Below are 23,107 nucleotides of genomic sequence, written 5' to 3'. Positions count from 1 at the left end.
AAATTAAGAAACTGCACAAAAAGTACTACTGAACATCAGAGACTCAAAATGTAGTTTTAGTGTCAGTGTTACAGCTAGGGAAAGCATTATGTACATTAGATGTCCTCACTAAGACATCAAAACTAGAGTGCAAGTGTGTGTCTGTGTTTGTGTGTGAGTGTGTCTTGAGCTCCTGATCCAGTTTCCACTGTGACTGTAATGCGTTGAAGCTGTCACTGACTCACTTGGGTGGCTTCTCTACAGTGCGGTAGGTGTTGAAGGCCTGAAGCTGCTGCTGAACGCCGCTGAGAGAGTTTGCAAGTTTCCGGTTGTTCAGCACGACAATGGTCTGCTCGATCCACATCAACAGGTCTGACGACAGCGTCTCGTACTTTTCGATCATCTTCTCCGTCTCAATGGCTTGATCCAGAACCTGGAGAAAGAGGGATAAAGTAAGTGAACCGGTCAAACTCGCATAAAAAATGCACACCACCCTTCCAACTCACCTTTCCTATTCTCTTGCCCTCAACAGCGAGTTGTTTCATCTTGGAGAAGTAGTGGTAAAATGCCACGACGTAAGTGATGATGGACTTTTCATCTGGGTTCTCTGTGAAAACATCTATAAAAGAAAATGGAAAACAAGTCAAATAAATCATTCCCAGCCAAACCAGAGACTATCACTCGTCTTCTTTCCAGGAAGCACAATGTTCACAGTCACTCGCCTTCTGGGTCTAACAATTTGGTCACACCAAGCTTCTGCTCTGCAACGTTGAAGGCGTTCTGGAGATTGTGGGTCGGATTGGATCTCTTTAAACTGTTATAGTCAACCAGATCAGGGCTGGGAGAGAAATATAGAGGGTAAGAGAGTATATTGCAGAGAGAGAGAGAATGAGCAGACGGATTTCATGTGTGTTTACACTTTAAAACTGGAGAGAGTGGCTTTGCTATTCATCTCCCCTTACCGATGTTTGTGTATGAGAGCATTGAAGGCCATGCCATCTTTCCAGCTGGTGGTGAAGTTTGTGATGTTGATGCTGGGATATCTGTAAAACAGCGAGGAGATGTCACGGACTGAACAGGAGGAGGCTGCTGTTTAAAATCAGCATCTGGGTTTCGTCCCACTTCTGAAGCTTTTAGTTCTGCAGTTTAAAAGCCTTGAAGGAAATGGTGTGCTTTCTCAGAACGGCAAGATCTATTTACTCAAAAGATCACACTTTTTTTAAGGATTTTGACAGACATAGCGACATAGATTCAGAGAATAACAGCTATATGCTAATAATAGCTGGATGCTAATAACCATACTTCAAATGAACATCTTTTGGGAGATACATTTGTTTTAAAGAGACTGCTCCCACTCATGCCTCCACACCAAACATGAAGACAGACACTGATTTGCTTAGTTTGTAAGTCGTGGAAGAAGAAAAGAGCTATCTGTGAACAAAGGCAGCAAAATCTGTCTACAGTGTCTTTTACACCATCTCTGTTAACTAGGCAGGGGGGATTTTGTTAACTTCTGCCATGTTGGGTTTCCTTTTTCCCCATCTACTAGTTGGTATAGACATGATTAGAGTTACCAGTCTACTCATTAAACAAACATTTAATGAGTATATCCAAAAACATCAAACTACTCCTATAAGAAATATTATTTATGGCTTAATTTCAAAAGAAGGGAACAATACTATACAGCAGCACATTTATCTACTTTAGGTACTACTTGGTTTATTTTATTTTAAATATTCAAGGAGCAAATAGAGGCCTTCATATCTGGTCATTTAATTCAATTTTGGCTGTAACTGTATTATTATTCATTATATTTTTTCCAGTGCTATAAAAAGAAGATTACTTTATATTTCCACTGTGCAGATGGGACATTACAATGAACATTATATTAAAAATTGAAAGCATCTGTAATTGTGCTTACTTATGTCAAACACTTTTTAACCATAAAAGAATTAAACAAGAAAATCGTGGCTTATTTTTTTCAGCTTTAAAGACTCTTAAGGACACTTTGTGTGTCAGTTGTGAAATAAAAAAAAAATATGGGGAATTGTAAGATTTTAAACTAATAAAAAGTCAGAAGCACATTGAGTTATTCCCAAAGGATAGTTGCAATAGTTTGATGATGCCAGGGGTCACATGTAGCTCTTACCCTGCAGTTTTCATCTGACACCAAAGAAGAAGAGCATCCTTGGCTGAGCGCGTCTCCTTCTGGTCCGCCTGGCCCGTTTCCACAATGATGTCCTGGATCTGAAGAACAGCAACAAGCACAGCTGGATGGTAAATAATGAAACTTAACTAATGTGTCATGTTTGCAATCAAACAAGAACAAACAAGAAATCTGACTAATATTAATATCTTGCTAATGGGTTGCACCAGAAGGGAACAGTTTGTCAAAGTGGCACAAATATCACTATGAAATGCATCATTTATCACAGCTTTAAGAAAAAAAGGGGGGGGGGAGGGGGGGGTATTTGTGGAAAAGAAAAAAAATAATGTAAAGTGATACATCATCAGTGTTGCTAGCTGGGTTCTCACAAAACTAGACATCGGATCCAACTGATAGAAAGAGGAGTGGTAATTATCGAAGTTCTTATTTTCCCACACAGTGGGCCAGTAATTAGAGCAGTGATGTGATCTGAGAGACAGGCCCTGAGAGAGGGGTGGCTAAATTTAGCCAGCTTTGGTTCTCCTTGGTTTATGCAGACTGAAAGATACAGACAGGACCGAGTCAACTCTTTTCTTTTCTGTTTCCTGTTCTTTTCTTTTTTTTTCTTTTTGTCCTTTTGAAAAGGCTGAATAATGCAGCGGGGCTATATTGTTTGAAGTAACATGTCTAAAAATAGCAGAGTTGCTGTCAAATTAAAAATAAATATACAGCCTCTCCAAGATGATAAAAGAGTCAAACAGACATGTTCTGATGCTTTGGATGCTCCTGTAGCAGCAGATAATAATGGCTGGAACCTGAAGGCATGGTTCTGAGGAAAAACAGATACTAACAAAAAAATAATAATAACACTGCAAGGCAGCCAGCTGAAACTATCTGAGGCTGTCTGTATAACACTGCATGCTGTATATGCTGTATACCCTGGCTTCACTCAGTGCAAATGTAAATGTGATTAGAATGTAATTAAGATTCATTTAAATAAAAGAGACTGCATGCTGTTAGTCAGTGGTAGCATAATTAGAGTATAGCATATGAAGTACAATAACATACTTGAAGTGATTGTGCTACTTATAAGATCAGCTAATCAGGTTTGATGAACCTTTAACATGCATGCTGAAAAAACATGAATATTACGTGATTGCTGAAATGTAATTCAATTTGTTTTTACATATAATAACATAAAAATAATATTTTTATGATGTTATTATATGAATTATATACACCTCTCAATTACCTTTCTGTCGTATAGTATACATATTAATGACACTAGTATTTTATATATATGAATATATAATAATTGCTGCCTTTTTTTGCGTTCTCTGTCAAATGATCTCACATTGCTTCAATAATATCAAAGTCAAGATTCTGGGGAGGCCAATCCATGACTCAGTGTGTTCTAAAGTGTATTTTTCTGGATCATTGTCATGCAGATGGCATTTCATGGAAGATCCAGATCTGACCAAACTTTTCTGTGTTCATAATTCAAAGAGTCCATGACACCTGTTATCACTGCTTTTTAGTCCAGTTCTTGTGTTTCCAGCTTTGATTTTCCTCAGATTTTTAAGAGACACACTGCACACCATGCTGAGATATGACTAATAGCGCTTTGGGAATCATCTCGGTGGCACAAAAAATATTTTATGCCTGTCAGTCTGTATTATCAGTGGCATTTCCCGTGGATTCAACTAAGGAAATGAGAAGCATTTATATGCTTTTGTGATAAGCTGCTGAAGACTGGTTCATCCCTTGAGCTATGTGTCTTGATTATGATTCATAGGTCACTGTTAAGAGGCTTAACAGGACAACATTCCTCTGAAAATGCTCAGGTACAAAGACTCAGAATCAGCTTTATTGGTTGAGTATGTTTACATTTACAAAGAATTGGTCTCTGTTTTCCTTTTCTTTTTCTTTAATCTCAATGTACACAGAAATAATAGCCTAAAACAACATGACACAGACAATCACATGTCCTAGGTTTACCTGGAAACGTAAAATGATGGTCCAAATGAGTCCGAGGATGAGGCGATGGTTGCCGTCAACAATGTCATGGGAACCCATGTTCTCCAGGTGGACCCTTTGCTCTTTGAGGAACTGAAGAGCCTTGTCCACATTTTCCAAACAGTGGATACGCATCCTGCCTTTCGTTGGTTTGGGCTACAAAGACCAGGACAATTTAAGGAGAGCATTTAAAAGAAAAATGAATGACTACAAGAGAGTTTGAGTAATACACAGAATATAAAGAGGAATATAAACTGAAACAGAAATGTTTCTTACCAGTCGTTCACCAGACAGCACTTCCAGCAGTTTAATGAGCATGCGTCCATCCCGCAGGTCCAGGTAGAGGTCAGAGATGCGACAGCCAACCCGGGACAGAATTGAGTTGACCCATTTAGTGAAGGTCTTCTTCTGAACCGCCTCTCGCTCGTCTGATGAGAGCACAAAGTTAAGAAAGAACATGAGCCCCATGAATAATGCAAAATCCTCAGAGCTACAGAGGAGCAGCACTGGAGCTGGTAGGGATTTACAGTCTTGCACAAGGGCACGTTAGACGAGTGGAAGCCTGGGAGGCTGAAGGAAGAACCTGGCAGGAGTTACAGAACATCTGCAAATCTGCTCCAGAGCCACAGAAATCATGCAAGTTAAATTAATTCCTAGTACAGGGTAAAGCAAAGGTGTATACTTCTGCTTCACTGCTGCTAAAAAAAACACAAAGTTATCTAAATTAGCTGGCAGCATTGTCTGCAGCCAGCATCCACTCAAATTGTTTCCAATTGTTAAATTCATCTCAGCTAATAATGTTGTTTCACGCCGTACATCAAATCTGCCTCCAGGAAATATTATTACTTCAACAGCATAAATGACTATAAGACAATGAGACATTTAAATGAACTTCAACCCCTTCCAAATATGGGAAACACCACCAGACCTAAATTCCATAGAAAACCATTGCAGTTTATTAAACAGAACTATTCCACTTCCCCCTAATTTATATTCCTTCACCAACTTTACTGTATTTTAATTAAATGTGATTGGCAGATAGAATTAAAAGACCGATCAACCGGGTGCAAAACACTGTGAGCACCAACAAGAAATGTCACTTCAAAGGAAGAATCAGGCTCTGGGCCTCCAGGCCTGTGCCCCGTATGCCGGTTCAGTAATCCATCAATATCCACCTAACAGAATCTTCATTAAACAATCAATCTCGTCAGCATGCTGCCCTTCTGGAGAAGGCCTCCTCTGTATGACACAGCCAATTTTAAAGGGCCAGTCCCATTATCCCCACTGTATTTGTACAGTGCATCTCTTTTATTAGAATCCGAACAGCGTGTCAATCAAACCATCCATCAAGCCTCTTAAAATGCTGAAAAATCTCAAAATCTGGCAGTTTTGATCTTTTACTTGATTATGGAGCAGATATTAGCGGTCACTTCCGCTTAAACTGGCAAATAGCATGACTGCTCATATGTCTTCATGATTTTTCATATAATGGAGGCTTGGTGTCTGCTCACAGGGAAAAGCTTTACTGTAACTATCAATGCCTCCTCAGACATGATGCAGAGTATTTATGCCATGTGTTGTAATTTTGTTGAAAATGCTCCATGGTCGATTTGCACGAGAGCTCAGGAATGGCAAGGCAGAAAGATGAAGATAGCACGAACATCGCACACTGAGAGGTTTTTGGGAGGATGAGCGCTGCCCACATGGTGACACATCACGCTCACGCAGACACGCGCGTCATATTAAAACGTACGGAAGATATTCCTCCTACTCAGCAGCAAAAATAAAACCAATTTTGATGGGACCATATGGCAGAAAGACCCAATGTACTACACTCTGTTTATTTTATTTGTGGCCAAATGCACTGTGAATGGAGATGTGGGAGGTCTGAGTGGGTGTATTGCTATAAATGGGCATTCAGTGTGTTTCTATACCTACCTTAATGACCTAAATATGACATATTACAGTGGTTTTTTACATATTCATTACATATTTCAGTGTTATTTATAAAACCAACCAACTAAGCAAAATGTAGAAGCAGTGTATTAAAGTACAGTACATGCACCACGATTCAGTAGCTTGTATAACCACCTTTATCAACATTAACATGAAGAAATCATTTTATGCATAACTTAGTAAGTCTCTCACATCATTTTAGAGAATTTTTAGCCAGTAATTCTTTACAATTTTGCTTCAGTTCATTCACTCTTGCACACAGACAGTATAAAAATGGATGTGGCCTCTGGGTCAGAAAAATGAAGCCAATGATAAAGTGCCTTCTGCCTGCATTCTGTCTGAAGGCCCCTAGATGGCGATGGTTGTGGTTGCAAAAAGATTAGTGGTCCTATGGCAGTCTATGGGAAAGGGGCTTTCTGTCATGACCTCTGAGAACACTTTTCTGCTGACTTTACCGACTCAGTCACTCGTTTGAGGCCATACTAAATGAAAATAAAGTCTATTTTGTAAATTTTAGTCATACTGTGCCATGTTTAAAATGAATGATCTGCAGTATGAAACCACCATTGGCTAACAAGTCATCAGTCACAAGTCATTATCCATAAGTAAAAATCTGTACTTTCTCATCACATCCATTTTTTTCCAACCAAAATGATGATGGCGGAAATCCTCAACTCAAGGCTTCAGAAACATGGCCGAAATTACTCTTATACACTATGTGGGGTTGCAGGCATTTGTATATGCATGTGTCTCTTAAGATCCCACTACAGCATATCAATCAGATTGAGGTCTGGACTTTAACTGAGTCATTGCAGCATCTTGATTTTTTTTCCTTTTTCCTTTTTCAGCCATTCTGCTGTAGATTTGCTGCTGTGATTGGGATCTTTGTCCTGTTGCATGATTCAGTTTGGAGCCAGCTTTAGCAGTCGGACATATGTCCTCACATGTGACTGTAGAATACTTTGTTATACAGAGGATTTCACTGTTGACTCGAGGACTGGAAGGTGCTCAGGGCCTGTGGCCCAAAGTGTCGCCCCTTCATCACCGTGCTTGACAGTTGGTATGAGGTGTTTGTTGTCATTAGGCTGTGTTTGGTTTTGTGCATTATGGCAGACATCTCCATGGTGGCCTTGTCTATCCAAAGGGCATTGTTCCAGATGTCTTCTACTTTGTTCACTTGTAATTTTGCAAAACTAAGCTTTGCTGGCATGTTCTTTTTTTTTCTGGCAACCCTTCCAAACAGCCCTTCAGGTTATTTACTTTAACATTTATACAAGTCTGAGATGTAGCTTTAATTTTTTTGCAGTTCCTCTGAGCACTGGTTAAGAAAGAAGATGAATGGCTGTTAATAAGTCATCAAGTACTGGTATCAGTACCAGTACCAGACAATGAAAAAGTAAAACTAAGATAAGGATAAACGGACGAAAATGGCTGGATGGTCATCGCATTGTTAGCAGTTATTACCCCATGAAAAATAACCTAAATCAGAAACATTTGTACAAATTACTTTGCAGCAGGTAATCCATTCATAGCGTAACCAAATACAACAAAGATTAAATGGATGTTCAGTGCATGAAATTGTTTCAGCTATTGAGAATTTTATTATTTAAAAAATGGTCAAATTCTGCGAGAGTAAAAACCCCAGAGTCAAGTCAATTTAAAATTAAATCTTGCTTGGCATCACAATAGAAATTTGTAATAGGATAAATTGATTTAACACAGAGGATTTAATTGAAGCTCAAAGACCTGGTACACTAATTTAGACTGGATCAAGTAAAGCAGAAGGGTGATGCTTTTTGATTATACTGACCTTGATTTTACTCACAACTCAGTACAAATACCCACCTCTCCCCTGCTTTTATTTTATCCCACACATAGCTTCCTAAAGTTTAGATCAGTGATGAGACATTCTCTCCTCAAGTCATCCCAGCTTGCACCACATGACTTCCCTTTGGTATGCCTGCTGCAGATCGCCCTGTTTATTCCCGAACCCAAATACAGCTGCAAACCACGGAGTGCAAAGGACTGCATCCTTAAGGACTGGTGTAATAAATGATTCAAACACTGAGGTTGTCGAGAACAAGCAAAGAACAGCTCAAGAGGAGGAACAAAAGAAGAGGTAGTAGAGGGAAGTTGTTAAAGATATTGATTTAAAGGTTAAGAAGGACAAAGAGGGGGGAGACGGGGAGTCTGCTAGGTAAACCTGTCAAGAGGACGAAAGGAAAAAGAGGGTGAGTCAGATCTGAAAGAAAGTAATGGGGAGAGTGACTGCAGTGTTAGGTTTAGTCCAAAGAGACCCATCCAGGAGAAGACACATCACCAGCAGCATCTTCCCTACTTTTAAAAACCGCCCAGTGAGCAACTTTGAAGCAGCAGCTCAGTCTTTAGCATATCAAAGAGAAGAAATCAGGCGTTATTGTACGTAAAACACAAGGTGCAGCGGAGTACTGTAAATAAATCATGCTTCATTCTGCTCCCTTCAGCAGAACAACAGCGCACACCGCTCGGCTACATCCACATGGATAACTGCGCCATGAAAAAGTAATGGCAATTAAAACATGCAAAGCTCCATTAGTGGTGTCAGTGTTGATTTAGCACAAATGGTCACATCATTATCTGTCAGCAGCACAGAAAGCAGAGACACACACACAAAAAGGCTCGAATAAAAATAAAAACTGTAACAAATCCTTTCTGAACTATTTGAGTGCTGCCTCCAGAGGGTTTTAGAGAGGAGAGGACAATTACAGTGCATCCCTGCGACGTGCACAGAGTTTTGCCGTATCACTTCACATCGGGAGACCTTGAGAGGGGACGCAGCCCACATGGATGCTCCTGGCCATTTAGGAACCATGGGAGGACAACGGGGGAGGGAAGATAGGAGGGGAGAGTGTGAGGGAGGGAAGCTGTTGTTTGCATGCACCCCACTGAGCTGTCTCCAGATGAACAGTTCAACAAGCTCAATATGACATAAGTGCTCTGTAAAAATAAAAAAAAAGCCCTCGGCCCTCTTTGGGAAACTAAGTTCTGTTTAATCCCATAAACTCAGTTATGGTTTTTTAGAGCAGCAGAAAATTATAATTTTAACCTGATTACTGACTCAAGATCTGGTTACATTTGTGATTTTAATATTTGAGTATTGAGATACATATAAGAGTTTCTCTTTGCTGGTCTCAGAGTCGATTTACAATGTAATAAAAATTTGGAGCTTTTGCATTTATATCACGGAAAGTCTGCGTAGCAAATTACACTGAACAAAAAAAAGAAAGAAAAAAATCAATCACATCAATTAAAAGTAATGAGATATCTATTGCAGATCCAATTAAAATTAATAGAGCCCTCTGGACATTTCATAGTCCCACAGTTGTTGAGTGGTTAACTAGAATTTACATTTCAGATGAAGACAAAAAGGACACCTGGGGTCAAAAATTACTAAGGAAGAAATTTAAAGTGTAACTGAGGGTATGAAATCTGGAGGGTGACTAAGACCAGATGGCTGTATAATAATAACAATAATAACAATAATAATAATAATTTAGTGTCACCACTGATGATTTTAGAGGCACTTCACTTTGAGAATATGAGGCCACTAAGCCTGCTGAATTATGACCTTCAAATATTATTTAAAGAATACACGATTTAACACCATGAATTGCTGATGGAGAGCAGAATAAATTTGTTAATGTAAGTCAGGGGTTTCATACACTTGAGAGTACTTAATAATAGAGAGCTCAAATAGAGCGGTTTGCTGCCTAGGAGACTGTTACATACAGTTTATTGGATAAGCTTCAAGATGTCTGTGAAGGTTCTCAGTCATCCAGGTCATCGTAGTCAAAGGAGCTTGCAAAGAAAAGCGTCTGGACTTCTTGCTCTGGAACCTTTAACAACGACACTTCCTGCATCTTTTTGGTTTCCTAGTAAATAAATATGGAAATAATATAACATATAGTTGCTGCAAGGGATGCACCACTCACATAAGGAGAGGTATGTCACTGAGGACAGCGCTGTATTGATTTGCAGTGATCCGAACCATAACGTTGCATAAGAGAGCCTCCGGACACACTAGCTCTACGGGTCATAGGTTTGGGTTTTCCATTTGCTTTTTGACCCTCTATATTTAACACGAGACAAAGATAGCATTTCTTCTTAAGTCCAAAAGTTTTCTTGGCTCTCTTGTTTCAAAAATAAGACGTCAAAATAAGGCGAGCTCGAACTCAAAGGAGCAGGAATCGGGACACGCCTCCTCTGATTACTTACTAATATGGAATATGTTGTATATTTGTGTTAAAGCTATTGAGATGTTTGTCTGCGCCATGTTCAACGACACGCCAACAGTAACATCAACTGAGGTCTGGTGGACTCACCAGGGAAAAAGAAGACTGGAGCACCAAAATCCATGATTTTATGAAACTGAGCAGGAAGACGGTTTATTGGTCATTAATTCAGTTTTTGATTAATATTTCATTTTAACATTATTTATGTAGTTCAGCTTAAAAATCTGTGAAGCTAGTGTGAAATGCACAGTTTGTAAACTGATCAATCAAAGCTATTCGAAAGCATTAATGTTGGATGGAAGTGAAACATGAACATTTAAGTCCAGCTTATAAATATAAAACTGGCTGTACTAATAATTTGTGATACAGGCTAACCTTACAGTATAACCTTACTGTTCAGCTGTTCGTCGCCCTGCTGTTGCCATGCTATTAAATATTAAGTGTAAGTGCAGCAGTCATACTGTATGTCCAACTTCTTTCACTTCGCTTTCATTTTTTTTTCCACTGGACTGCAGCTGCGTCTTGTCACGCCTGCATTTTGTCCCTTATCCAGCCTCCCGCCTGCTATCAGTGCAAGCCTTACTAAACACTCCTCTGTTTCACATGCTTTTACTTTGTAATTTCTCCTCCACTCTTTGACTCCAGCGAAAGCCCGATGACTTATTCATGCTGATGGAGTTTCCCTGTATAAAGCTTGATCCGTCTTTTCCCACAGTCAGCTCTTATTGAGTTTGGCCCAAAGGTCTTAGAGCACCCCGTTACATGACCGAGTCATGGCACTGCCAGTTCAACCTGTCCCGCAGCTATCATACTGTGCTTTATTAACAAGACTGACCAACACTTCCCTCCTATTATCACATATTTGTACCACCAAAAACATCTCTAAATGTTGGATTGGGCTAAAAGCAGCCTATACTTTGGCAGATATATTCTAGGATAGAGAGAAGCAGTCATAGATAGCATCTAGGTGAGTAGGTTAAATCATTCATCAAGCAATCAGTCTCAATGCAAAAATAAGCTTTTTTAAAAAATAGATATATAGCTGTTTAAACAATGTCTATGTGAGATTTGCTACATCTACTAAAGCTTGGCCTTTCAAGCAGATTTTACCCTAAATATCTGAGCACTACAGTACTACTACAGATGTCTTCTAGACAGCTAACTGACTAAAACATTTTGCTTACTGGGTAAGTGGATTGTCTGAGTCTTCATTACATGTACTTGGCAACTGCTGAGCATCATATTAATGCATATTTGATGCTCCCAGGGTTTTTTGATGCGTTCTCACTCAAAGGTATTTAGAGCAGCTGCAAAAGAAGCAAGTGAACTGTGAAGCCTGGCTCAAGCTTAAAGAAGACATTAAAAAATAATCTGAGAATCAATCCAATGGTGAGATTGTATTTATAATTAGAAAACAGCAGAGGATTAAGGGCTTGGAGAGAGGTGCATACACCGCTGGTGAAAACTAAAAGGGTTAAAGGTCAGTCAAACAACTCAAAGACTGCTTCTTGTAACCTCGGCGGCAGAAATACTTGACAACAGCGAGCATGTGTACATTTCAAAAGTAAACCAATAAACGTGAAACACAAATCTTATTCTGCCCAACTGCAGTCTTGGCCAGATCTCCCTAATAGCAGGTAAATAGGAAGTAAATAAAATATCATGAAATACATTTGGTGGATCAATACACATCTCAAGACACATCCCTGATTTGGGGAGGCTTCAAAACTTTGCTGCTTCACGTATCAGTTGCCTCTGCAGTCTGCAGAATCAGTCAATACTTGAAATCTAGCAGAGGCAGGGAAAAAAAAAAGCATTTCCCCTCTCTGTTCCTGCATCGTCTCCTCCATTTTCTTCCACTCACTAATGCACTCCTGTCATCGGGGAGTTGGAGAGCATAGTGCAAGCTAACAAAAATCCACTGTGACGGCAGACCTCTCTTTTAAAACCTTAATAACACGGGCAGGGAGAAGGTAAAACCATCAGAGAAATTGATTATTTTTTAACACCACCAACGCAAGTCATTCAGGGGAAAAGGAGGTTAGGAACGAAACGCACTCATACTTTGTACTTTGGAAGAGTTTATAAGTGGAAAGGCCGTACGGAGAATAGGTGGCACAATGAAGGATATGTTTCTTGTTTATAAATAAAAAACAGGGCACATAAGAATGCGTAACAGTAGCCAGCCATGAATGGCTTTGGAGGGAAAAACATCACAACCTTTTTAGGAGTTTGCCTATGAATTATTCAAAGTCAAGTCAGTGAACAATTGGGGCAGTGCCACAGCTTCCTGGAAATAAATAAATTACAACCAAATACATTTAATAAAATGGCAACTGCTATGGAAGTTTGCACTTACTTGCTGCTGCCTTTTTCCAGTTCTTACAACAGGATGACAAACTAGCCTCACACTTACTCAACTCGCAGCTCGACCTCCCTGCCATCTCACCCCGGCCTAACAAGAAACCCAAGTTGGGTAAGTGAGGGGCATAATTGGAAAAGTGTCTGTGAGGCATAAGAGGGTGAACAAACACACACACAAACACACACGCACAGCTCTGCCACCAGGACCCTGTACCTTGCAGCTGCCTGAAGCGCCCGTCCAGGATGGAGTTGAAGCAGATGTTAGAGGTGCTGTAACTCAGCCAGCGAGCTCGCTTCATACTCTTGGCCGAGGAGGAAGAGGAGGAGGACGAGAGGAGGAGGGGGGTGGGGGCAGGGGCAGCATGGGGGCGAGAGGGCCGCTGACGTCTGGGAGTGCAGGAGGAGGACGAGGAGGAGGATGAGGAGAAAGGGGACAGCCCCGTGGGCGCCACGCCAAGCGGGACATGCAGGATGGTGCCATTCTTTTCCGGGTGGTGCTCCGGCTGCTGCTGCTGCTTGCAGGTGCTTCCCCCTGATGACTTCCTGCTCTCGGGTCTCTGGGCCCTGTGGACCGGCGGCGTGCTCCTGCTCCGGCTGCTGCTCACGCTGACCCGCACAGGTGCTTCCTTTTCAGGTGGCATGTAAGAGCGACTGGAAGCCTCCTTGGCCCCTCCGCTGCTGCTCCGAATGGCTGTAGTCTCCCTGCTGCTGGCCTTCACACTGATCTTGACCTCTCTGAGCCGGGGTTGGCTTATAGGGGCAGTGCGCAGCAGGCACGGGCTGCTCATCTTGACCCCCAAACAACAACAACAGGAACACACACCGCCTCTGGAGCCAGCAGAGGAGCTTGGCACACCACGTCTCTCTTCTTCCCAGTCTCTTGGCTCTCTGTCCTCTTTTCCAGATCCCTCTCGCGTTCACTCCTGCTCCCTCCCTCCCTCCTCTTCCTCCTTCCACTTTTTCACTCTCCTCACTGCTGCCGTGGTGATGCTCTGCCTCCACTCTCAGGCAACACGAGAGCTCAGGCAGCCTTCAGTTCAGATCTGAGTGGTTTCTCCAGCTCCAGCCGTGCATACACTATGTTTCAATACATCCACGTGTTCCCACAAACCCCCTCCTCCCCATACCCAACACTCCCACAAAGTCGTGACATCGCTGAATGTTAACTGTACACATGGAGAGGTAGTTTTTTTTGAGCCAATAAACCATCACGAAACTGAAGCGTATCTTAAAGAAACGTGTCTTTTCTAAGCCAAAGTAAGATGCAGTGTAAACTAGTGTATATTCAGTACGGCCTGTATGTTCTTTGATGGCTTGCTGAGAGCATATTTCTGAGCTCACAAGCTGTAAATCAGCAGCGGGTGTCATTCACAGCCTCTCTCATCTCTTGCTTCTCTTATCACTTTCCTCCCTCCTTCACTCTCTCTCTCTTTCTCTGACAGGAAACACTTATTGCATTACAGCAGCAGCACTCTAACACAACATCACCAGCACCCACACACAGAAGCCTTCATCACTTAAAGAGACAGCAAGAAAAGTAGTGCTTCTTTATAAAAACAAAAAAACAACAAATATCCTGGACAGGCGAAAAAAAACATACTGAAAACCCAAAATAGGAGCCGGCATCAAACCTCTGGAGTTTTTTTTGTCCAGAGTATCAAATATTGAAAACTACTCAGATATGGGAGTTACTGAATCTAAGTTCAAATCACAATTTCGGTACTATTTATGACAAGTAAAAAATTTTCCACGGATCCACTGATGTACTGACATGTGCCCGTCGGCAAAAAAAGATGGCTTTGATGAGAGAGGTTGATGTTCATCGGCAAAACTGCTACTTTAATCGTTGTTATCCAGCCCAGAATTTTACAGAGAATTTGCCTTCTGTGTTTGCCCATTTTCTGTTTTTTGTCTGGCGCCTTCACTGCTTGAAGCAAATGGTTGCAAAATTGTTTGTAAATTTTGTAAAAGGAGGAAATTGGGTTAGACTAATGAGCCGCAGCAGTGAGAGAAGCAGCATTAACATGATTGAACATGATGACGGTAAAGCAGCTAAGTGACACCAGTCATCTGTGTCTACAACATAATTCTCCCTAAAGCGGTTTTCCTTGCTGGCTGGTGAGCCCAGTTTTTCCACACTGGACTCAAATTGTATACCCACCCCTAACGGCCTCACACGATACCATACATTCACGCATAATATATATTACACAGAATGTAAGAGCCAGTGTGTGCTTACACAAAATCCAGTCACAAGTTGAAGTTGTCAGCTTTTGTGTCAGTGATCAACTTCATTGATCTGTATTGTTAAAGCCATTCTATTAAATATTTATTTTCTTATTATAGTGGGTCAGACTGCTAACTCTCCATTAGCCCTCAGCTTGCTGAGATAAAAGGATCCTTTTAAATGTCTTTAAGCATATTTTTTGCTTTTATATCCTGCAGATGTTTTGGATCGGCCGCTGCTGCCTTTGTATGACCGCCTGAAGTAGTAAATATTGGACTTGTGTTGGTCAGGTGGATCCAAAGATGACACAGGGAAAAGCTAATGTTGCTCAGTGTCTGCTGGGTGTCATTGCCCACTAACAGGTTTGTCATTTAAACTCTATGTGGTGATGATGTGTTAAATACTAGTGTATTTGACAACATTTAACATTTAAAAAATGCTTTCGTTCAAAGTTCATTGAGGACTATGTTTCAGTGTCAACATCATTACAATCTTTTTAAATATCTTAAGCCCTTCCAGAAGTCTGAACTCCACAGAGATTAATTTGTGTCCTATCATCTCTCTTGTGCCCCGAACATGGTGTTGACCCTCCATCACTCCCCTTTTGTGTTTCGCTTCCTGCTACCACAGGAACACTGCTATTTAAAAACTCAGAGCAGCAGGTCCACAGGTGGGTCGCAGCTTACCAGCTTAGCCAGAAATCCCAAAGATCTGTGCTATGGGAGCAAGAGAGACAGGGCAGCTGTCCAGATCGGTCAGACACTGGACATTCAGGGAATGTGCAAGTGATCCCAGTTATTTGCAGAGGGTGTGGAGCAGTGTCAGGGCTCAGCTGCTGGTTGGGTGTAACGCAGTTAGATTCATCCATACACAACAAACCCTAGAGAGTGCTAGCAAAAGCCGTGGAGTAAACTCAAAGCTGACCTGCGGTGGGAGTTTTGTCATTTTTGTAACAAACATCTGAGTGAAGGTTACAGTTTTATTCAACCCCACTAAAGTTAAACAGGTGCTCACCCTTTAAAGCTCATCCTCTGTGCCCTTCTCTTTCGTTTTTAAAAAGACTCATCTCGGAAATCTGTCACAGAGGACACAGCCTGTTTACTATGCAGGCACTCACCTGCGAGGGCCTTGATGCGCGAGCGCTCAAACAGCCTGGCAGAGCTGTTGTCATTGTCTAGTTCCTCATCAGAGAGGTCAAAGCGGGTGTTGATGTGGCTGTACTGCTGCGTGATCTCCACATTGTCAAAATCTGTGGTGGAAGTCATGGCGGCAGCCAGGGTGACGAGCGGGCGGGGGGACGGCTGGCGGCGTCCTCAGGTGGTCTGGGTGAAGAGGGAGATGAGCAGATGGAAAAAGCGGCAGGATGAACCCGGAATGCTGAAGGCGACCTGAAACAGAGGGAAAATACACAGAGCGCTGTCACATTGTGATAGGATTATAATATAAGAATAACAGCTTTGGTCATTTCTAAACAAATGATCATTTATTCTCTGTCCCAATTATTTCAGTTAGAATGATTAATAGAAAAAAATGACAAACTGTATGGTTTACTTTCTTTAATATTTTCCACAAATTGTTAGAATTTAGTGCTTTTACAGTTAATTGTATATCATTGGGCTGTTGGCTGCAGAATGTAACGTTAATTTAGGGACAATATAAAGGCAATTTTCCAAACTAATAGTCTAAAAGATGTCAAAATATTATCTGCATCACAACCAGTGATGATGTTTACAGTTAGTTACCATCCATCTATTGATAAAAAACAGGAAAATTGTGCTTTTATTCTGTAAGGAGCACTTTCTCTCTGCAGTTCTTTTTTTTTTTTGGAGGGGAGTTTAAGTTTCAATCTATACAAGGCTGTATCTATAACTGACACCAGAATTTAATTTGGGGCATTGATGTGACATCAGCTGCAGTTTTAGGATATTTTTACACAAAAATCAAATGTATGGCAGCTTTCAAGCTGCCCACATGAGTTTCTGTGCCCCCTCCTCACAGTCTCCATTTTGTACGTGTGACTTTGGTCAACTGTCACAGCGCAGTGTGTCTGTGTATTCTTCGTGTGGAATGGCGGGTTGAAGGGCAACCACTCAGATAGCTCTATCTGGGTGCAGCATAGCTCTCTTATCATGCCACACGGGGGGAGGGGAACCCCTCTGTACTGCAGAAACGTGACGAAACCGCCTTCTTTTGAATGATGCCGCTCACGTAGTTCGAAGTACGAACGTGTTCGTGTTTGCGTCTTTTTGTTGGTGAGAATAGTCATGTGAGCTGAAGTGAGGCGGGGAGTCTAACTTAGGTTAATACTCCACTAGATGAAGCATGGAGGTACAGAACATGTCAAAGTCCCCCTTTACAGCACAAATTAAGTGCGCATGCATTTTGCTTTTACTAACATTAGAGCTTTAAATGATGGCATCAATGCTAGATTACAGATAAAGGCTATAATCTGTAATCTGATGATAATAATTGTAGTTTTTTATGTGATTCTAAAGTTCACTAAAAACAGTAGATGCACTCCATCTCTACGAGATTATCATCACTACTGGCATTATGTTATTATAAGTGTAATAATTTTAATAGTTTAACCTGTCGCAGTGCTCAGTATTTCATATGATAATCAGTACTTTGCATCTTTATAATTAGTTCAATATTACTTTAAAAGGTGGCAAACATATATATTAAAAAAAACTTAAATTGTCTCTATTGTAAGTATTGTATTTTACTAAATGTACTTTGACACAAATTACAAACTACAGTGGTTTGTTTGTTCAGTCCATTCAGAGAAGAGGCCCTCAGTGATGCGCAGTGATGGCATCCTACAGGTGTCCCTCCTCCTCCTGCTCGGTATCAGTCCTCAGCAGAGGGCTGTTATCAGCACAGGGATGCTCCACCCACCACTAGGGATCCCCTTATCACCTCGTGCACAACCTGGCCGGCATGACTGCACGACACACTTCTACTGCACAAACCCTCTCTAACACAGCCCACAAATTCATATTCACAAACTGTCACAAAGCTGTGAGAATCTAATCGTGTTTGGGGATTGACCGACCGCTCCATTCAGCTGCTGAACACAAATCCAAACATGTTTATACACGGTGATGCTGCAGTCAGTTCCATTTGGAGACATGCTGAACTCCCTAATATAGAAAGTCCAGTGACAGAAAGGTCACAAGTTCTCTGCCTGCCACAGCATGTGTGTCTCAATAGCAAGGTGTCCTCTCGTGGTGTCCTTGAGTGAGAGGGAATACTCTAATTGAATGCTTGCTCACAGAAGGTCACCCTGGAAAATGTTTTAAATATTTAAAAAATACAAATACACAGATGTAAAGTTTGGTATGCATAAAAGGCATGTGTGCACTGTTGCACTTCTTTTTCATTTTTCTAAAGTGATTTCATTCTGTTTAAAGTTATTTTTACCTATCATATCACTAAATTACTGAGTTTAAATATGATGGAAAATTGACACAGTTAAGTTCTGACGCCTCTACTAATAAAGCTTAATTTGATTAAATCTTTTTTTGGCTGATTGTGGATAGATTTCTATCACCTACAGTAGATAAAGACCTCAGAACATGTTCCTGTTGTATATAAATCATTCTTGTGACTGCACGCTGTGAGTTGGTGGGTAAGAGGTGCTGGATAATCTCTCCAAAGCAGTAAAATGTCAAGAGGGATGATAAGAATGTCAGCTGGAATTCCTTCAGATCCCCACATGTTGCATGACCTGGGTGCATGTAAGTATATGCAACATGAGCTTGGACTTCTGTGGAAACAGCTCTGCATATAACACCAAGAGAGGATCTTGGAAAAAATATTTAAAGGTGTGAATGAAAGTTTTACCTTTATGCTTGGCTGAAATTAGTTGGTAACCTTCCTCTTACTTGACCCCTTTTTTAAATAGCAAAACTACACTGTGAACAAGTATGTCCAATGCAAACATCAAATCAGCACCTGAGTTGAATTACAACTCTGCAGACCATTTTTCCAGCTGTAAGTAAATGTTACGCTGGTGCTTGCTCTGCACTCTGAGCAGCACAAAACATTAGCTGGCCATGCATTATTCTGAGCAGCACAGAGTCAGATGGAGAGGATGAAATAAGAGATGGGTGTGGTCGAGATGTGTGACCTACAGTGTGTTTGTGAAACTGTAGCAGCAGGAGCAACTGGACTGAGGAGAGGTAGGCCTGCGGTCCAGCTGAGAGTAAATCTGAGACATAAACACCAAGCACTCAGAGATCAATATGGAGTAAAGAACAATTACTTGCTTTTTTATATATAAGAATGAATACCAAAACCAAGAGTAGAAAGGATATCAATCCATAAAACATAAGCTAAAAGAAGAAGCTCATTTCTTGTGGTCAATGTTGTTTTGACTTCAACAGCACTGAGTGTGATCCTGCAAGAGGTTAAGATGAATCGATAATAAACTATTCCTGGAGTGTGTTTACACTGAAGTCCCTGCCTGGCCAGACAGAGCCACACATGCTCACTTGTCCTTTTAAGGGGAATAAAGCTGAACTTTCTTTGAGCAGGAAATGTGCCATATCTTTGCCTTTCAAAGGGCAGCAGACTGCTTTCAATCAAAGGTGGAAAGGGCTTTGCAAGGTGCTTTAACAAAGGGAAAACTAGCTCACATGCTACAGTGGAATGTTTTCAAGCTTTGGCAAACATAAGCGATGGAATGTAACGAAATACATATTTCTGGCGCTTTTCTTGGGTCACTTTTATAGAAAAATAAACACTTTTAATAAAATAACGACAGGCGTATGAACCATGATGCAACTTTAGAGTGATCTCTCCTAATATATTGGACGTGAAACTAATATGACATCAGTAGCATTAAAGTATTACCTACATTAAAGCACCGGTATTAATATGACAGGAAGCCCACTGGAGACACCTTCTGAGTACTTGTACTTCGGAAATGTCTAAGCACACGTTTCAGTAGCATTGTGATCCTTTAAGTGACGGAAGTATACTTGAAGTATAGCAGACTACTTTTGAGCTAAGTGTTGCTTCTTTTAGATTGGTAAATTATCTGAATAGTTCCGCAATACCTTCTGGAAAGCGCATAGTTTTGTGCGCAATCGCGCGCAATGGCCTATTTCTGCGCAAATTTATAGACGCACGCCACCCTGGCTGTTTTACAGTAAAAGAAAACAAATTAATAACTTGGGAATTTGTATATAGCTTTATTAAAACAATGTTTAGCGGTTTTATCAGTGAATATTATAACAATGATAAATCATCCAGAGCTTTTACGTTATTATTAAACATGACAGCCCGGATCAACAGGTACTTTGGAGGAAACTTAACCAACAAACAACTGCGAACAGCAGTCTAAATAAATGAACACGGCTCCCTTACTATTTGCACAAAGATCATTAATTTAATTTTGCAATGACACATTAGTTCTGCCTTCAGTTTACACTTACTTGCTTCTGGTTTTTCTTCTGTCCGAAAGTGTTTATCTTTAGTCTTCTTCCTGCCAGTAAACCAGTTATAATCCCATTGACTCAGTGGGGGTCCTGGTCAGAGCGCACAGAGGTCTCCACAGCTCGAGGTGGGCACAGTCCTACACTGGGGACTAGGGAAAGGGGCTGAAGGCGCCGCGCGCTGCACGGTCATTCCCGAAAGCCAGGCAAGTGACCCACCCTGCAGAGTTAAAAATAAAGTTGGCGCATCCAGTACATGATCTGTGCGCGCAGGGGACGGACATTCCTGACAAGGGCTGGTGACTCTAAATGGCAGAGACACTTCTGATGTCCTGTGCAACGCCTCCCACCCCCACCTCAGTGCACTCCACCCCGCCCAGAAAGGGCTCTAATCGCGCACACGGCAACCACCCACCTACCTATCGAGACCCTTTCAGAAATGTCACCTCCAAGGCAGAGAAGAGAGGCCTGGACATGGAGAGTGGACACACCTGTGTGATGAAGTCAGAGTCAGAGGAAATGACATCAAAAAAGGAATAAAGCTCATTTGAAAACCATTTAAGCGATATAACTGCACCGATATAATCTTATTAGAAACTTCATTAAAGATATAGTGCAACTCCATGTTTCTCACCCAGAAGCACTCGGAGAAATATGTTTGTTTGTTTGTTTTTAATATCACCTTTCAGTACAACAATATCCAAAAAGAATTTCAGTCAGCACTAAAGGTAAATGTTCTGCTTGCTACATACAAGGTAACTAAAACTGAACACACAAGAGGTTTTGATGAAACAGTTTCTGTGTCATAAAAAACAAACAAAATGGCTAATAACAGCTTATTAGCAACAAGAAGTATGGCGCTTATAATAAAATACATACATACCACACCAGAAAAACATAAATATATATTTTTTTTTAAGAAATAAAAAATATGCAATAAAAAAAACAAGAAATTAGTACAAAAAGCTGTACGGAGGTTTGTTTCAGACACTGAAAACATTAAATTTGCAATCTATAAGTCAAAATTTTGAGAACTCAAAATTTTGACTAACTCAAGTTGAAATCTTGCAATTAATTTTTCCTGCTAAAGTTTTATTTTCCTTCAACCTTCCATACAGCTCCTACTGCATTTTTCACTTGTCTCTTTTTCTTTGGTGCCTCAGGGAACAGGTTTAGTTGAACTTTACTTTCAGAGCCAACACTGTCTTTTAATGACTCCACATAACATGGCTTCATATCCAAATACACAAGACCCAGAATGTCTGAGAGCAGTCTGGCCTTTTCTCATCTTAGTTAAAAGAACTGTACACATTAAACCAACAACCTTTTTACAATCCTCTTCAATTTTACTAAATGCATAAAAGGTTTTGTGCAAGCAGCCACAAACACAGCACTCCGAAAAACAGCTACATAACACATTCAACAGCATTTCAAACAGAAGGCAAGAGAAACTAAATAAATAACAGGCTTCAGAAACAAGTGGGAGGGTAAGCCCTTAAAAACTCACCTCATGCAGATTCGGGGTACTGAAAACTATGAGAGCTTAACCCTGGAACTGGATAATAGTCTCCATATTTAAAAGTCTCATCAGCACGTTGCATGTTTGACATGAGGGCATGAACCATCATGTTCTGGTTCAAAACTGATCTGCCCTCATGCCCTTAAGAGTTGATAATAGTCAAAAGGTTCCCAACTTTCCTCTTCCTTGTTTTGCTACAAAACTTTTTTTCCCCTCATGTTTTTCTGCAGTGAGCTGATTAACATTTGCAGCTACAAAACAACTCCTTACCATTCCTCCAGGTTTGCCTACATGGTGCTACTATATAATACAGTATATAGCTTATATATCTTTCTTTTCCATTTCTGAGAATTGCTAAGAGACATTTGAAATTCATATTCTGCTGAATTAATCTTATTGAATATGTGAGGAAATGCTGTAGGCACACAAATGTAGCGGAAAAAGGACTAAAGTTTGTGAAAATTGTCTTATTTTGTTCTGTCTATCACTACACTGTTTTGTTTTGTTTTTATTGTGCATGTGCAAGGAAGCACTCAAAGATGTACACTGGTGGATTTAAAACATTAACAGAACTGGCTGCATCTGTCAGTCAACATATAAAAGAAAGTAAACACAGGAGAAAATGTCACTGAGAAGGTAAAATGCCTGCTACTCATCAGGGGGATATAAGATTTAGAGGGGAAACTTAAGTGGTCTCAACCTGAAAGCACCTAAAAGCAACTGGCAATAACTGTAATGCCAAGTCATTCATTTAAAAACATCTAATCTTTGGTAAAACAGTCTTGAAAATATTCATGTGCATGTACAAATATAGAAAAACACCAATATTTTACAAAAATACCTTCATTAAGAAAAAAAAAAAAAAGCTGCTTCAACTTTGTGTCTGGATATAAAATGTAACAGTGCCCTTAAAAAAAATCAAGTAAATAACATTTCAGGTGCAAATTCAAAAGACAGACCGACTCCGTGATGGAGAGGATCTAAGTGCTCGCTGCTAATGATGCGTCTTTGCGCGTCCCGTCGATTTACGAAGAAAGGAAAACGTCAAGATCGGCGATGACGGCTGCCTGTCGTCTGGCAACAGTGTTCACGAGACGGTGAGGAAAAGATGGAGTTCCTAGGTCCAGCTGAAAATAAACAGAAGAGGAAATGGAGATAACAAATGACATCCATGTAGTACAGCCTGCA

General features: G+C 40.7%; 2 protein-coding genes across 3 annotated transcripts in view; both read right to left on the bottom strand.

The window, feature by feature from the left end:
- Positions 1-20,722, bottom strand: part of sptb (spectrin, beta, erythrocytic) — a 43,169-nt gene extending 22,447 nt beyond the window's left edge. The window contains exons 1-9 of one of the 2 annotated variants that reach the window (XM_063499999.1): positions 20,401-20,722; positions 16,077-16,347; positions 4,418-4,569; positions 4,124-4,297; positions 2,129-2,226; positions 942-1,022; positions 702-817; positions 486-598; positions 225-412 (exon numbers count right to left, since the gene is read on the bottom strand). In XM_063499999.1, coding sequence (XP_063356069.1) covers positions 225-412; positions 486-598; positions 702-817; positions 942-1,022; positions 2,129-2,226; positions 4,124-4,297; positions 4,418-4,569; positions 16,077-16,224 — 1,070 coding nt within the window. In that variant the 5' untranslated portion in view covers positions 16,225-16,347; positions 20,401-20,722. Of the gene's footprint in view, positions 1-224; positions 413-485; positions 599-701; positions 818-941; positions 1,023-2,128; positions 2,227-4,123; positions 4,298-4,417; positions 4,570-12,946; positions 13,567-16,076; positions 16,348-20,400 lie in introns of those variants that run through there. The other variant, XM_063500000.1, reaches the window with a different exon arrangement.
- Positions 20,723-21,070: 348 nt separating this feature from the next.
- stard9 (StAR-related lipid transfer (START) domain containing 9) overlaps positions 21,071-23,107 on the bottom strand; it is a 37,984-nt gene continuing 35,947 nt past the window's right edge. Inside the window, exon 32 of the mRNA XM_063497944.1 lies at positions 21,071-23,046. Within this exon, the coding sequence (XP_063354014.1) occupies positions 22,945-23,046 (102 nt within the window). The 3' untranslated portion in view covers positions 21,071-22,944. The remainder of the gene's footprint in view (positions 23,047-23,107) is intronic.

Source organism: Pelmatolapia mariae, linkage group LG16_19 (genome assembly GCF_036321145.2).
Source record: "Pelmatolapia mariae isolate MD_Pm_ZW linkage group LG16_19, Pm_UMD_F_2, whole genome shotgun sequence".
Taxonomy (NCBI): Eukaryota; Metazoa; Chordata; class Actinopteri; order Cichliformes; family Cichlidae; genus Pelmatolapia; species Pelmatolapia mariae.
Note: the sequence above shows the minus strand (reverse complement) of the source record. Positions and strands in the feature narration are given on the sequence as shown.